Source organism: Chaetodon trifascialis, chromosome 19 (assembly GCF_039877785.1).
Source record: "Chaetodon trifascialis isolate fChaTrf1 chromosome 19, fChaTrf1.hap1, whole genome shotgun sequence".
Taxonomy (NCBI): Eukaryota; Metazoa; Chordata; class Actinopteri; order Chaetodontiformes; family Chaetodontidae; genus Chaetodon; species Chaetodon trifascialis.
In genome coordinates this window covers 15384439-15400664 of record NC_092074.1, presented here as the reverse complement: position 1 = coordinate 15400664, position 16226 = coordinate 15384439, and the positions used below count along the sequence as shown (strand labels likewise).

Sequence of the window (16226 nt, the reverse complement as noted above, 5' to 3'; positions counted from 1 at the left end):
AAATCCTTTCTGAGAAGGTTAAAGCTTAATTACAGTGTGGTTGGTGTGAGCAGCAGAGGTCTCATCGCTGCTCAGGCATTTTCCACGCAAACAGCTTTAGTAAAGTAATCAGCGAACCAAGTGTTCTTCAAGATTACAGCAGCAGGAAAGTGAAGCTCCACAACTCCCATCCACCCCCTCCTTTCTACATCTACTAGATGGATTGGCACAAAATATGGCAGACATTCCTGTTGCCATCCTGATGACTTGCTATAACTTTGTTGATTCTCTGACTTCCCATCTAGCATCTTGTCAAAATTCCAGTTTGTCCAGTACTTTGGTTTTTGAATAAATCAAATCTGATCACAGTCCCATCAGCATCAGCTGTACTTTTTTTGGTTTAAAGCTAATGAGCAAATGTTAGCGTGCCCACACCCTCAACTAAAATGCTGAACATAGCAGAATTTTTACCTGCTAAATATCACCATGTTAGCCTTGTCATTGTGAGTATGTTAGCTAACGAGTGGGTTAACACGGAAAGCAAAATAGACATTCACCCTGTGCATAAGTTCATGTGAGAGTTTGCCCAAATATAAAGTAACTTACTGTGATTATTATCCACATTGTGACTTTTGTGTCCAAACTTTGCCTTCAGAAGGTTTGAACAGAAGGCATCTGATGTCAATTTTCCTTCAAACTGGATGTATTGCAACTCAAAATGAAACCCCTCAGCCTCCTCTTTGTTCCTGCCCCTCCCACTGTCTTCCATACTGTTGATCTTTTGGAATCCACTGAGTCAAGTGTACCAGGGGAATAACACGAGAGCACAGACAGGAGCACATCCTGAAACTCCTCTGCTCGCATTCAATTATGGCCCAGACACTCATATGTAATTAGCTCATTAAGCCCTTGATTTATTTTTTTTTAGCTCATGCGGCTGAGCAGAGGAAATGGATATGAGTTTCTTATTTTGTAATTAGTCAGAAATTTCCTCATTAGCTTTAGGATTATAATGAACAAATAGGTAAATTTAACTTCAATTAGCCCATGGTGTAATTTATGCATTTGAGGGGCTCTTTGTAAGTGTTTCTTCTGTCACTTTATGATAGGGGCACAAGTGCTGTCTGTACATTCTAATATCCAAGCCATGAAATGACATTAGAAGAGGAATTAGCGAGAAGAGCTACTGTATTTGCTAATTAATTTTGAAAGGCGCGAGGTTAGTGTCCCTTCTCTCTGTGCCTTCTATCATTTTTCTCTACTCAATTATACCCGTCTCGCGTATCCAAGTTGGTGAGGGTTGTATGTTTTTCTCTCTCACACCACACACACACACTCCTCTCGCATGTGCTAACACAGACGCACTCGTGCACACATCCCCGCTTCCGCCTCTCCTCGCGTCTCTTTCTCCCTCACTCTCTTTGCCGCTAATCTCCCTGTGAATGGCTCGCTCGTCTGAATGCTTTCCCCCCTCTAAACCTCTCCTCAGCCCCAGCATGTGACTGTGGTTTAAGAGAAATCCTTGATGTGGCGCCGGCAAGAAACAGAGATATGTGGATTTCCCCAAGTCTACAAGTCTGTGTCAGGTCAGGGAGGCAGTCAATGAGAAGGATACAGTTTGAAATCATCAGCATATTTTAGGATTTGAAGACCTCATTCAGAGCCTGCTGAGCCTCTGCTTATGGCTGACTCTGGCTGTCAGTAATACTTGGCACAGCCAAACTCTTTTGAGGCTTCAAGAACATTTTTTTTACGACGATTTCCTTTATCCATGTTTCACAAGTTGAAATAAACGTCTTACAGTGTAATATATTTATTGTATTCTGGTTTATTATGCGCTGTGCCACTTAGGGTAGGATAATATTCAGAAAAACTACTTCTTGCCTCAGTTTCATGTACATTGCGTGAGCTATTAAGACTTAAATCCCGGGTTTTTACATTCCAAGGAAGCTGAGAAAGCTTTGTGTGAGTTTATGGCATGCAATGTTTATGTAAAGAGTGAGTTTGTGTTGCTAATTATGCCCAGGCAGCAGGCACCTATTAAAAAGTGTCTCCTGCACATCGTAAGAATTACTCCCAGAAAAAATTTTCAGTTGTTTTCAGTTGTTTCAGTTACCTTGAGCTCAAATGTCCTTCAGTTTTCAGTGTCAAAAGCCGAAACTTTTACCTCACTCCATTTCTACGTGTGCTTGTTTCAACATGTTGTTTAGAAAAACTCAAGTCAAACTCATTTTTACAATAAAGGCTCACGGGTATGCTTGTTTTCTCACGTAGCGTGTCCCGCCTCTGGTGGTAACAGACCTATTTGAGGACATCAAGGATGGTGTGATGCTGCTGGCCCTGCTGGAAGTCCTCTCTGGACAAAAACTGGTGAGCCTCGTGGTCAGCTCTGCTGCATGTGATTTGGCCGCAGACTTCAAACACTTCATATCCTCTGATCCTTCTGGATTAAATTTTGACTGGATCTGATTTAACGAGGGTCAGGCTGGGCAAATAACAGAGATTCAGTCATTTGTAATTGTTTATGTGACAATGTGACTATATAACAATCAGTGCTGCTGATAGAAATTGTTCTTGACAAATTTCAGAAGAGCTACAGACTTAATGCAGTGCATGTGAAATGAGCCTCAATTACATGGAAATGCTCATTGATCGGCTTTTATTGGGATGTTTGAATGGAATTGAAAAGCCCAGATTAACTGGGACTGCTCATAGTTCACACACACACACACACATACGCTAAAAACGTACACACACATCTTGAGGATTTTACTCGGCCAATATTGCCTCAGGTCTAAGCCGCCTTTGTCCTATTGATCTGGTATTTTATAGTCAAACACAGCTCTGATTGGACATCGCTGTCTTTCTGAATTTATTCCTGGTTTTCTCATTTATTCTTCTTAACAGTATTTGTGTTTGCTGGTGGTGTCTGCACCATATCTCAGTAATTCCCATACCCATGCTGTAGCTTCTTCTTTCTTTCCGTCTCCATTGTTCACCTTCTTCCTTCCAGGCATGTGAGCAGGGCAAGAAGCTAAAGAGGATCCACTGGGTCGCCAACATTGGTACAGCTCTCAACTTCCTTGAGGGTAGGAAGGTAAGAGTTCAGCGCCTTCTTTTAATGTTTTTTTTTTTCCTTTCTGTTTTACCCCCCCGCTGCTCTCCCTGCACAGCTGCTGCCTCGTGGGCACAAACATTGAATCTTGACCTCGTGTGACCTGTTTCCCCTTCATCCCCGCCTCTTACTCGCTCCACCTCCCCACATCACTCCCCCTAAACCACTATGCTCTTTTTCACATGCCTGCAAAGATTTTGAGTGCACAAATGAAAAATACAACCAGAATTCAAACACAGGATTTGATATATTTTTGCTGACTTTCTTCATGTTTTGATTGGTCGGATTCCCATTTATTTACTTTGTTTGGCTGCCTATAAATGATCAAAAGATCAATGGAAATTTAATGATTGGACTTGAGTAATTCTATAACTTTAATCGATCCGTGCTGGTCAGACCACACCTCTTGCACTTTATGATATTAGTGCTCTCCGTTTCTCTTTCTGCCATCTCAAAAAAAAAAAAAAAAATGTTTTGCAATTCCTTCTCCCAGCTCATTGACAGAATTACATCCAAAAATGCTTAATGTGGCTTTGGATGTAATCATCTAACTGCATCAACTGCCCCTCTGTAAGATTAGTAAATACATTTCCGAAGCTTCATCCAGCTCGTCCTTGGATATACATAAATAAAGCAGTAAGTATGAGCTGGTGTCTGCAGGGACATTGATTTGTCTTCCTCAAGTGTGACAGGGTTAAAACCATAAATCCTGCACCAGTAATCTGCAGTCTGGAGATGAAACGTCAGTGGGCACTCTTGCTGTATATGTGTGTGTGTGTGTGTGTGTGTGTGTGTGTGTGTGTGTGTGTGTGTGTGCGTGTGCGTGTGTGTGTAATCTATGTGTAGAAAATTAAATGTAAATATGCTCTGTGTGTAAACCTGATGTATGTCTAGACTGTGTTTACATTTAGCTTTAGAGGCCCAATCGCTTTATGCCCAATACATGTTTATCTCTTGTGTCTGTGTCATAGAAAGCATTGTTCAATGTACATGTCATCAGACTGTAAACTGTTGAAAGTCTGTAATATATGTATTTAACAAGGAGTTTCAGATCCACAGCTATAATGTCAACTATGTCTGCAACTAACACTTATTTTAATTAATGAATCCCTTTACTTGTTTTAAACCATAAAATCTCAGAATATGGTCAAATATTAGCCCAAAATCTAAATATATTCCCTTAACAACAATATCAGACAAAGAAAATCAGCAAATCTTCACTTTTGAGAAGCTCAAACCAGCACATAGTTGGTATTTTAGCTTCACCGATCATTTAAACGATTAATTATCAAAAACGTTAGTGAATAATTTGAGTAAAGTCAGCTATTCTGTTCATCCACACAGTGTCGGTACCAGTGCAGATAATACTGTATGGTCACCTGTGTTCTTTTTGCCGGTGTGTGTTGATATATAACAAAAAACACTTCCATTAACTATTCCAGCCTCACACTGCTACGTTGAGTTGCTGGGGTAACCTGCTGTGTTTTCTAATATGAAACTGTGTATTACATGTATTCTTATCAGCCACTATCCCGCACTTCCCCACGCTGCCCCCACCAGACCTCAATCTCTTCCTGCATGCTTGCTCTCCTATACGGAGTGGCGTGTATTACCATATGATGACCTGTTGTGCAGCAGTGCCTCAGTAATATAACCCTGTGTGATAATATAGAATACTTCATCATATCAATATATACAGCCCTCCTTCCCCCTTTCTTGCTCTTCTCTTTGCCTCCCTCTCCCCCTCTATCACCCTCTGTCTGTCCGTCTCTGCTGGATATAATCCCTGTTGCCTGTGTAGTGGTGATAGATCTCTCCTCTCAGCCAACCACTCAAGTTATCTCACCTCAGAGATGCTACAATATCTGCTATCTCACAGTCAATGAGGCACCCTCCTTCAATCAAACACATCCAATATACCTCTAAATGTTCTCTCGCTCTCTCTTCCTGTCTTCTTCTTCTTCTTCTTCCTTCTCCAGTCTGCTTACAGAGGATCTCCGGTCAGTATTCATAACGCCATTGCACTTGTTTGTTCAGGACATGGAATAGACGTGGTCAGGATTATCTGCATCCAGTAGTGCTGAGGATTATACTCATGCTGTATATTGTTCATGTCATGTTCAAATATATTTTCGAGTTACTAGATCAAGGGATCTAGGGAAATTGTGTGTACTCAATCCATATGCATAAGATTTTAGTGACGTGTAAGCAGATAAACTGGAAGTGATTGCAGTCTGGAATTATTAGATCCTGTTTTGAGATACACTGAAATATTGGATATCGTGCTTTGACACAGATCAAGCTAGTGAACATCAACTCCACAGACATTGTTGATGGACGGCCATCAATTGTACTGGGGTTGGTTTGGACCATCATCCTCTATTTCCAGGTAACATTGCCTTTCGTTGATTTAAAGTCTCAATCAGATTCATAAATGCAACATGTATAATTCAGGATCGATGAGACAAAACAAAGAGAGGAAAGTTGGTGCTTACTGTGCTTTGTGTGCTTATTAGGAAAGCAGGAAACTTGAAATACATCATTTTCTAGCTTGTGAAAGCTAAGCAATTTTAACAATAGAGAAATATAAGATGGGAAAATCAATCTTCCAAAGCAAATCAGTTGTTACCTCAGGGCACTTCAGACATGCACAGATCAATGAGGACTTAATCACAATACTACAGTCTCTAAGCAACATCAACGCATGGAGATGTCTGATATTCTAGCAAACTTAAGGATAGTAACTAAAGAAAATGTACAATGTGCAAAATGTACTTACTCACTTACCAACACATTGATGTGCTTCATTTCACAGTGTTTTTTATGTAATTAATGAATTGAGTTGTGAGCACCAGACAGTAGAGAGTAGAAACCGAGAGCTACACAGAAAAATACAGTATTTCTGGCTGATGCGTAGCATTAATGTTCGATATTCTATGTACAAACATTTCCAAGTACACAAAAAAACAACATAAAACTATAAACCTATGACCTGATTTTTTTTTTTTTTTTTTCCTGTTCGTTCCAGATTGAGGAGCTGACCAGTAGCATACCAGCACTTCAGGCCTTGTCCAGCAGCACTTCTTCATTGGACAGCTCTACCAGCAGCACTGAGACCACCAGCCCACCTGTCAAAAGAAAATCCCTCCCCCCTCTGCAGGGCGGAGCCAGGAAGGCTCTACTAAAATGGGTCCAGCACACAGCCACCAAGTATGCAGCCTCCCTTACCAGTTAATTCTGTTGCTTTTCAAAACACAATGTCAAACATGAACCAAACCAGTATCAGTGAAGTGTCAAAAAACATCTCTTAAATCTATTATTTTTTCTTTTGCTTTGATGCTGTAATGTATTCTTTCTAGACGTCTGGGTTTGGAGGTGAAGGACTTTGGCCCCAGTTGGCGCACAGGGTTAGCGTTCTTCGCTGTCATCAATGCTCTTCGACCCAATCTAGTTGACATGGAGCATGTATGGAGGAGGCCCAACCGAGAAAATCTGCAGGAAGCCTTCTTATTGGCTGAGACAGAGCTGGGTGTTCCACAACTACTCGACCCGGAGGGTAAATGACGTTTTCCGTCTTCTTTCTCTCTTGTCGCTAAGTTGACGGAGACTGAACTGAACAACATCAGAGGATCAAATTCATTCTGCGGCCATTTGACAATAATGTGACCTTTGGTGTTACTCACTCAAATGATCGTGATAGTAGCTTTTCATGTTTCGTGCTCTGTTTTTTTTGTTTCACTTTTGGAAATAAAAGTGAAGCATTCATCATAGCATCAGATGTGCACCTCAGTGTCACTTCCAAACACCATCTGTGCCCCTTCACGCCTGCCCTTCACAATGAACCCTGACAAATCAAGCTTGACATCAGTATAATTAAGGTCCATTAGGCCATGAGATTCAGCATGGTGGAACCTCCAAACAAAACTTGGACACCGCTCTGAAGTGCTGAAGCTTGTTTTCATTTAAGGTGTCAGTTTTTGAATAGCTGTCAGGTTAATGCATTCTTACTAATTCCAGTTATTTTCCACTGTGAGAGAAACTGTTGAAGGATTATCATGTTTCCTCATCTAGATATGACTTCTGATGACATTAATTCGGTTCCCTCCTCAGATGTCGATGTAGACAAACCGGATGAGAAATCCATTATGACATACGTAGCCCAGTTCCTGAAGCATCATCCTGACCGAAAGCAGAGCAACTCAGACAGACAGCAAGAAGAAGAGGTAACCAGCTGTCAGACCGATCTGAGTCTGGACACACCGTTCATTCATTTTCTCTTTCTGCATCCTGTGTGTTGGTCTTTCTCTTCAGATGTCACAGTTAGAGTGTCCAATGTCAGCCGTGACATATGCTGTATATAGATGGCATTTTGTCTCATTAGTGTTGAAGTGAAGTGTGCACAGCTGGAGCTTTCTAAATACTGTTTGATGCTTGTTTTGACCTATGTGAGTGAGAGGTGGGTGAGGCTTTCTTCATAGCCAAGTTAAGTAAAGGTCAGAGCGATTACAGGAAATTTCCTTATTCTAAAATGTACTTAATGCTTTCTAAAATGTCCCGATGCCATAACCACCACCTGTCCCCTACTCAAAGTAGGTTAAAACAAACATAGTTCACTAGTCATGTGACTCAGGTCCATCTTGCCTGTTATGTGTCTTTCCTTGTTGCACATCTCTCTCTCTCTTTGTGTCTCTTGTCTTTCTCTCTCTGGGGTTTTTGTGTGGTGACTGCTTTCCTGTGGTTGTTGTGCTGCCCTCTGTCCTACAGCGGGGTCTTGCTCCTCGCGATATAGAGGAAATGTTGGAGGTAGGTTAAATAGTAACTTAAAGGTCCCAGGGGCAAGTTTTCCATCATTTTCCGCAGCTCAATGCAATTAGCACCCATGCACATTCATGGTTTCCATATAAATGCGATTAATGCTTATTCTTCTGACTCTTCTATTGGATTACAGTATCGGTGCCTACTGTACAGTGTATAGATGAGATTAAACATTGTTTTTCCATGTCAAAACAGAGCCCATATGCTAATATGGGCTCTGTATCTGACCTGATGTGATATTCCTGCCGCAGGGTTTCTGAGCCATGATAACAAAAGGAAGTCCAGTATAATAAGACGTGATATTACCATTTATTAACGTTACCACCCAGTGCTATGGCTCCTGGTTCCATTAGCATGACAATGAAAGCCTCTGGCATTGGCAGTGTGCATTGATACAGCGTATTTGATGGAAAGCTTGTGAATAGAGCTTGCCTGTTTTTAAGGTTAACGGTGTCGGGAGCTGTGATGTGTGGTAAAGCTGTGCTAACCACTCGCTTTCTGTGCTGCGCTGTGTTTTGTTGTCTTGCAACGCTGATTAGGCTTTTGATGGTTGTTATGTTTCACACCTGCTTTGTTCTTTGTTGCCACTTCTTGATAATATGCTAATGTTTGTCCTGAATTTTCTCTTTCATTGAGTGAAGGTCAATGTGCCATTGTGATTCCACATAAAAACAACAAAAGTATTATTTTGTAAAACAAAAAGAAACTGGAACTGCTTGTTAAATGCTTTGCAGAAGTTGTGCTGAGAACAATATAACAGATGAAAGTCTGCTTCTCTTTGTAATTAGCTCAATCTATTTTAAGGTCTTAGGCTGTCACAAAGAATAAAGTTTGATATCCCTACAGGAGCGTGATAAGTGATAGGACTGAACAGACTGCGAGTGAACGCCTCTCAAACTGAAAAGACTATCTCACAAGCTTTTGAGCAGCATAGTATTGTCGTCATGGTTACTTAAAATCCAATGAAATGTTAGTAGGGGGTCTTAGACAAAGTACCCTGTTTAAGCTGAGTGTTTTTGGCAGCTGTGGGTTTTTGACGTTTTGTCCTACAGGGAGACACAGAGGATTAGGAGAGCACATGTTTAATAGTACATGTCCTCTCTGTCACCCTCTTCCTCCCTCCGTCCTCTCATCAACCCCTCCAACATCTCTCGGGTTAATCATTCTTCTCCCCATCTTTCTGTTTCCCCCTTTCCTTTACACTCTTTTGTCCTGTTGTTAATTTCCCCTTTGCACTTCCTAATTTCCATGTCCATCTTTCCACCCGTTGTTCACCCCCGTGCCCCTCCGCCATCCCGACCTCCTAGCGAGAGCAGCGAAAGAGCCTGAGGGAGCTCAAAATGTGGCTCGACCAGCTGGAGAGAGACGCAATACAGGCCCAGGAGACTGAGGGCAATCTCGCTCAACAGTACCAGGTTAGTGTGTGTGTGTGTGTGTGTGTCTGGATGTGTGTGCAGTTTAAACTGGGCACACTGGGCACAGACGCTCCTATTATTAGCTTAATCAGTGGCATTACACTGTGGGGATCAGACGGCAGCCGTCATATTTTCAGTCAATCTGGCTTATTCCACCAAGCCTCGGGATACTTTCCATATTCAGCAGCATGTGGGATATCCCCATTTTCTTTGTACATTACTCAGAAGAATCTGAGAATCTGAAGACAGAGAGGGGGGCAGCATTCATAGGCAATTAGCCGCAGATTTTATGAGGGCTTGATTAGATACCAGTGGGAAGAGGGTGTAAACCCTGAGAGAGCACTTGTTCTGATGTCTGTATACTGTGACTTGAACATTTTTGGATATGCTGTCAGAGCTGTGAAGTCTGAACACATTTCCCATCTTCTTTCTTTTCAGTCTTTCAAGAGTCTGCGTGTCCAGTTGGAGATGATGAGGAAGCAGGTGGAGGGAGCTTTGCAGTCCACTCAGAAGGATGGGATACTGACTGTGGATCAGGCTCTGGTCAAACAGGCCTGGGAAAGGGTCTCCAATAGGGTGAGAGAAGCAGGAGGCACCTCCAGTCTGCCATGCAATGAGCTGGACAATCACAGTTTTCTCCATTTGATGCCTCAACTGTGCTCTGTATTTCAGCTCCTGGACTGGCATCTGCAGCTGGACAGGTCTCTGCCAGCTCCTCTGGATAGAGTGGGGGCGTGGCTGCATGAGGCTGAAGGAGCCCTGCGACAAGAGATCACCATCCAGCAGGCGCATGATGTGACGGCTAACACTGTCCACAGAGCTCTGGAGCAGCACAAGGTTAGCATGGAGTCGTAGACAGGAGAGGCACACTGGAGAACAAACAAAGGACAAATATGGTGTGCAACTACAAATAATTGCAGTGGTGCTGGATAGATCAGTGGCGGACTCAGACTAGAATCAGATGCCTATTTTTTGGTTCAGTCTTTACGGGTATGTGTTTGCTTTTCTTCATTCATGTGCTGTACGTGTTTATACTGTGCAGGATGTGTTGAAGAGCCTGGAGAGTCACCAGCAGGTCTTTCTGAGGATCCATAAAGACAGAAGTGTTGATGGAGTCCCTGTTCCCCCAGACCAGCTCCAAGACATGGCAGAGAGGTAGCAAAGACAGGAAGTCTGAATGATAAGCGCAGAATACAAAAATAGACAAGACAGAGAAAAGTATTGTTCTTTATCAACATTTTTAATGTTTGTTGAGAGATACAAGTATTTGAATCATATTAATTACCTCACTTGGCATGAGTTCAAACTAAAGGTCTTATATCCTTTTGTGAACTTTATGTTTTTTAGGATGAACTTCGTTTCTACATCTTCGAGCATCCACTTGGCTAGAATGGAATTCTTGGAGAACAAACACCACATGCAGGCCTTCCTCACTCTAGCCGAGTCCAAGCTCAGATCCTGGATCATAAAATATGGCAGACAGGAGTCCGTGGAACTGATGCTCCACAACTATGTTGTAAGATCAGGCTTTGATTCACCAGTACCAGTTTTATGGCTGTATAACCATTATGATGTTACTGTCTGCATTGTCGCATCACATGTTGGAGACATGATTTTCCTATTTCGTTTTCTCTTCGTCAGTCATTTGTGGAGAAGCAACATTTCTTTGAAAATTACGAGACATTGTTCCAGTCCCTGAAACACTCTGCTGAGGCCTATGTCAGTACTGACAGCTCAGGTAAGTCAAAATGTATAAAATACATGTGTGATTTGATATGATTAATATTTAGGATTGGTTAATGGTAACAAAATCCTCTGTGAAAGTAATTTTATAATGACATCGCTATGTCATGATATAGTTATTTTTCTGGAAAATCAATTAAAAATGTGAGCTTAAAGGTTCTATCTTGACCTTGGAAGCAGCAGAGAGGCACAACCAAATATGTGTAAAATAACCAGATGGGAATGTCTGTTTTTGGCTAATACAGCAAATGAAATACTTGGCAAATTAAGATCCTCAGTAAGTTTAATGCCAAAATACGATGTTGCAGTAAAGCAGTCCTGTTCATTGATTTGCAGTCAGTGCCAACGATGGTCTAACACGACCAGAGATATTAAAGGGATAGATTTCTTGGAGTATGGCAAAATCTCTAATTGTTTATAAATGTATATTATCTCATGGTTGTATATGATCCAAACCTAATTGCATTCTTTTCCTTTGCATGTTGCCTTTATTTGAAATCGAGCAGCACTAAATATCTCAATACAACACATATCTCAACTTTATTCTCCCCTGTCAACGACTCAATAACCCATCAGGTTTTCTCCTCCAGCAGCTCAGTCTGCCCCTGTCTGGTTTTACAGCTTGGTAGAAGGGGAGAGTCTGCAGGCTACAGCTAAATGAGGTTCCTCCACTCCCAGCTCTCAGTGGGGAATACGACCCCATTTGCTAGTTAGGGGCTGCTCCACTTCTGCAGGTCTCTGGGCGCAAACTGAGCTAGCTTGTTGGTTTCATTAAGTTTCAGGGTTGTGCTGCTTTAGGGTATGCAGAGCAGAGAAGTGAGGTGTGGCAAGAAATCAGGACATTTGAGGCATGATTGGTCGACCCTACAAATGAGGTGCCCCCTCCCACCACCACAATACCGGCATGAATCTTGCTGGTATTTAGTACCCTCGGCTCTGATTGGCTGGATGAGAGATCATTTGGATCTTTTTAAAGCCCTAGTTTAAGATAATAGCAAACAGAGCAAGGAGAGGAGGAACAGGGGGTATGTGTGTAATTATCTTCTATTTTAAGGTATAGCACTATCTGATTAATGTGTGCCTGAAACTGGATATTTGTGTTTGATGGAGTCATTTATCACTCCCACATTAGCTGACAATAGTTTGTGGCACAGGACTTATGAGACCAGACTGTTTTTACCGATGAAACAGAGCACGCAAGCAAAGATGCTACATCTCCCTGCAGTGAGAGTTTTTGAGGTCAGAGATTTTTCTGCAAGGGCATGTAGCTCCAGCAGCCTGTATGTGCTCTTTGTCTGGTGTTTCCATGAATGTGTATACCACATGTGCCTTGAATTGAGACTATGTAACTATACTGAACAGCACTCACAACTGACAATTGTATAATATTATATGTTAATACTAAAATGTAATGCAAGAGAAACAACAGTCCACAACTCATCAAGCTCTCTCAACAATAACAGTTACACAACAATATCTATCTTAAGTTTGCTAACATTAGCTATTGGCCACCCCAAGCCACTTGTCATACCAGACCAAGTAAGGCTGTGACTGCACAACCCCTGAGTGAATTGGTCTCATTTAAACCTAAACTTCAGACAAAATCATGTTTTAATATTGAAGCTGAGCATGTTTATGATGTCTCCTATGCTAGCAGTAATGCTGGTGCAGCTATTAGAATTGCTGTCATTGTTGATGTATCTCTCCTCCAGTGGATGAAGGCGAGATGGGAGTGCGCAGGTTCATGCGGGAGGTGGTGACTCAGTGGAGGAGTCTGTCCATGGAAGTGCGCAGTGTGAGGAGCATGCTGGAGGAGGTGCTGTCCAACTGGGAGAGGTACAGTGCCACTGTGGCCTCCTTACAGGCCTGGCTGGAGGACGCAGAGGAAGCCCTGAGCCAGCCAGAAAACATAAAGCGGGTATGAGATTGACTCTTAATATTGTATGGAACCCTACTGTATACTTAAAGGGTTATTTTTGTGCGCAGATTAAGCGTCCTCTCATACATGCAGTCATTTGATGGACTCCGAGTAGTAGCAATCAAATGAACGTCAGCCCAATTTCAAGCACTTGGTCTTCTAAGTGGAATCCTATTAGCAGTCTCCACTCAAGTATCAAATGATCTCCTTGACTCACAACAAGCCACCAAGGATATTCCAGTTGTCGCATTGCCATGGTTACCTCAGATTCATATCCCCACCAAGGATTAGACAGCTAATTACCCCAGTTTTTTATTGTCCCCTCTTTGTGTCTTTCTTTCAATACCTTGCTTTGTCTCTTTTTAAAGTAGCTGTCTTTGTTTCTGACACTCATTCTTTGTGTTGCTCTTTGTTTCCCTTAATTTCTTTGTGTCTTTTAAATCAGCCCGTCTCTCTTGCAGGAGTTTTTCAGGAATCTCAGCCACTGGATGGATCAGCACGCAGCCATGAACGACGCCGGGAATTTTCTCATTGAGACGTGTGACGAGACCGTGTCGCTTGATCTCAAGCAGCAGCTGCTCCTTTTGAACGGACGATGGAGAGACCTCTTCCTCAAAGTCAAACAAGTAACAAAACAAAAAGAGTTTTGGAAGTTTTTGAATATGTGCGCGTGTTTGACCCAGGCCTTGGGATGGTACTGTACATCTCTCAGTAAAATCAGTCCTGAAGTTTGTATATTCTTTCCTTTGCTGCAGTATGCCCATGCAGATGAGCTGGAGAAGTGGAGGAAAGACCATCTGAAGGCTGTGTCTGCCCTTAAAGAGCTGCTGGACACAGCAGAAGCTAAGCTCAATGCTCCTGTCCAGGTGTCCTTCCTCAACGTTAGAACCTTTCTGCAGGACGTGGAGGTGAGAAAGGCTCCACATTACAACAACCCTGATAAGACCTCCATGGCTATGTCTCAAATCTGTACGTAGTGAATCGCAAGCAGGATTTAAGTTGCTGATTATATCACTGATTCATTTGCATTTGGATCGTAATGAGACAGGGGCCTGCAGCTTAGTTCCAAGGAGCATAATGGCGCATATTGGCACTGGGGCACATTAGAAAACAGCCAGCTCCCCAGTGAGGAACATACCATAGAAAATGTTTTCATTATATTTCCCAGTTGTTTTATGTCTTGCACTAATAAACAATTATTAAAAGCTTCATGGCTCTGCTGTTTTGAAGTCAGAGCTGCAGACTGCCATGTTACATAGTTTTGTCTTACCGAAAGCAGTTTGGATGAAAGTGCGTTCAGTCTAAGATTGTCTCAGTTGACCTTTTTGTCTCAACTTCTCATCTCAGAATACCAAGCAAAAGGTTGTTGCCATGGAGACGCAATACAAGTTGGCTGCCCGTAGTGCTCAGCTCCTCGCCAAGGATGCGCCACAGGACGAGGGTGCCAGGGTCATGGCAACTATGGCAACAGCCAAAAGTCAGCTGAGTAAGGTAGGTATCATTTACATCTAAAACATGAGAAGTAGCATGAAATCTATCTCAAGTCTTTCTGTAGTAACGACACCTTATGTTGCGCCGTTGGTGAGACATTGTTGTCACTTTCTGTGCCATTCGTTAATGCCCTGTATTAATTGTCCCCAGGTGAGAGAGCGCTGTCCGTCCCTTGTGAGGGAGTGTCATGTCCTTCTGCCCCTGTTGGAGGAGATGGAGAAACACATCAGTGGTTTTTACCAGGCCCTGGAGCGGGCCAGTCGCATCACTTCTGCTGCCAGAGACCCTGACACACAGACCCAGAGCCAGCAAAAACAAAAGTGGCAGGTTAGATAAAATGACAATGAACAGACTGAACTTGAATGGTTACCAGGTAGACGCCTGAATGGTTCAAGGAAAATTCTGTGTAGTACATATGCGCCTGTGTCCCTGCTGGTCTATGTTCAAATATAACTATATCTGCTTTTTTTCTTCATCTTTACATCTTTTACCCCTTTTTTGCTGCAACCTTTTCGCCTGGTGGGAAGCGAATTGCTGATATAATAATGACAACAATAATAATAATAGTAAAAGACCTTACCACATCATTATGAAGACACCTCCATATTTCTTTTTTCTTTTTTTTTTCAATTTCTGCAGGATTTGTTAAACCAGCAGCAAAGCTGTAAACGCTGTCTGTCAGTGATTGAGAGGAATCACCACACCCTGCAGAGGACACTCTCCACCAGTAAGGTGCTCCGAAACTTCGACCTGTCCCTGCTGCAAAAGAGAGTGACTGAAATCCAAGGCTCCGCACAGGTTAGTGTTTAACATGAATATACACGTACACATAGCAGAACACCACGCAGGCACTGCATTACCCACAACGCTGATTATATTAATGAGATTACAAGAACATCAAAACACCCAGGAGGCAACAGTGCAGATTAGACTTACTCATGTGTCTCACTGTTCATTTTCTTGGTGTAAGACAAATAATGTAATTACACTATATCACCAAAGAGACTAACTACAATCACCACTACAAACTCTCCATCCTCTCAGGCTTTGCTGAAGGAGGTCGGGGAATGGAGGAGGCAGGAGGAGGCCAACAACTGCCTAAGGAGGAGGTTTGAGGAGTCGAGACAAGAGCTGGAGAGAGTGCTGAAGAAAGCTCAGGGCTGCTTGAGAGAGACTGGAAACGCTGAAGAATTACTGAAGAAACACAGTGTAAGAACAAACCTGCGACGTTCTGTACGAGTGCACAGAGGATACAGCTGTTCTGTGGAGAAGAATACTGGTCTCTCATTAGCTGTGTTTCCACTTTTCCAGCAGTTGGGAAACAACTGACAATGGCCCTATGTTTGTCCGCCTAAATGTCAAAAGCATTTTACTGTAAGATACCTGCTGAATTTACTGTTTGTTTTTTTCCTGCACAGGATTTTTTTAGCCAGCTGGATCAGCGGGTGCTGAGTGTGTTCTTGAAGGCATGTGATGAGCTGACTGACATTCTCCCTCAAGAGGAGCAACAGGGACTGCAAGAAACTGTCCGCAGGCTGCACAAGCACTGGAAGGTCAGGGGTCAACATGCTTTAACACTCTCGCTAATTATTTTGCATCTCTGGAGGCGCAGAGCCCATACTTCATTAACTTAACCAGGAAGACCTTGGCTTCAATAGAGTTACCTCCAGTGTGTCTCCAATTAACCTGGACTAGTTCAATTTAACTGCAACCCTTGTTTGCAGTTTCTCAAGAGGATATTTGGTCTCTG

The 16226-nt window shown here is 42.5% G+C and overlaps 1 protein-coding gene across 1 annotated transcript in view; it reads left to right on the top strand.

Annotated features, from left to right (window-relative positions):
* syne1a (spectrin repeat containing, nuclear envelope 1a) overlaps positions 1-16226 on the top strand; it is a 113547-nt gene that overhangs the window by 5942 nt on the left and 91379 nt on the right. Inside the window, exons 3-24 of the mRNA XM_070986882.1 lie at positions 2254-2349; positions 2993-3076; positions 5074-5094; positions 5391-5483; positions 6123-6304; positions 6454-6650; positions 7205-7317; positions 7859-7897; positions 9217-9324; positions 9763-9900; positions 9997-10161; positions 10367-10479; positions 10672-10840; positions 10966-11062; positions 12780-12985; positions 13447-13611; positions 13741-13893; positions 14333-14476; positions 14627-14803; positions 15116-15274; positions 15521-15685; positions 15895-16029. Of these exons, the coding sequence (XP_070842983.1) occupies positions 2254-2349; positions 2993-3076; positions 5074-5094; positions 5391-5483; positions 6123-6304; positions 6454-6650; positions 7205-7317; positions 7859-7897; positions 9217-9324; positions 9763-9900; positions 9997-10161; positions 10367-10479; positions 10672-10840; positions 10966-11062; positions 12780-12985; positions 13447-13611; positions 13741-13893; positions 14333-14476; positions 14627-14803; positions 15116-15274; positions 15521-15685; positions 15895-16029 (2919 nt within the window). The remainder of the gene's footprint in view (positions 1-2253; positions 2350-2992; positions 3077-5073; positions 5095-5390; positions 5484-6122; positions 6305-6453; positions 6651-7204; positions 7318-7858; positions 7898-9216; positions 9325-9762; positions 9901-9996; positions 10162-10366; positions 10480-10671; positions 10841-10965; positions 11063-12779; positions 12986-13446; positions 13612-13740; positions 13894-14332; positions 14477-14626; positions 14804-15115; positions 15275-15520; positions 15686-15894; positions 16030-16226) is intronic.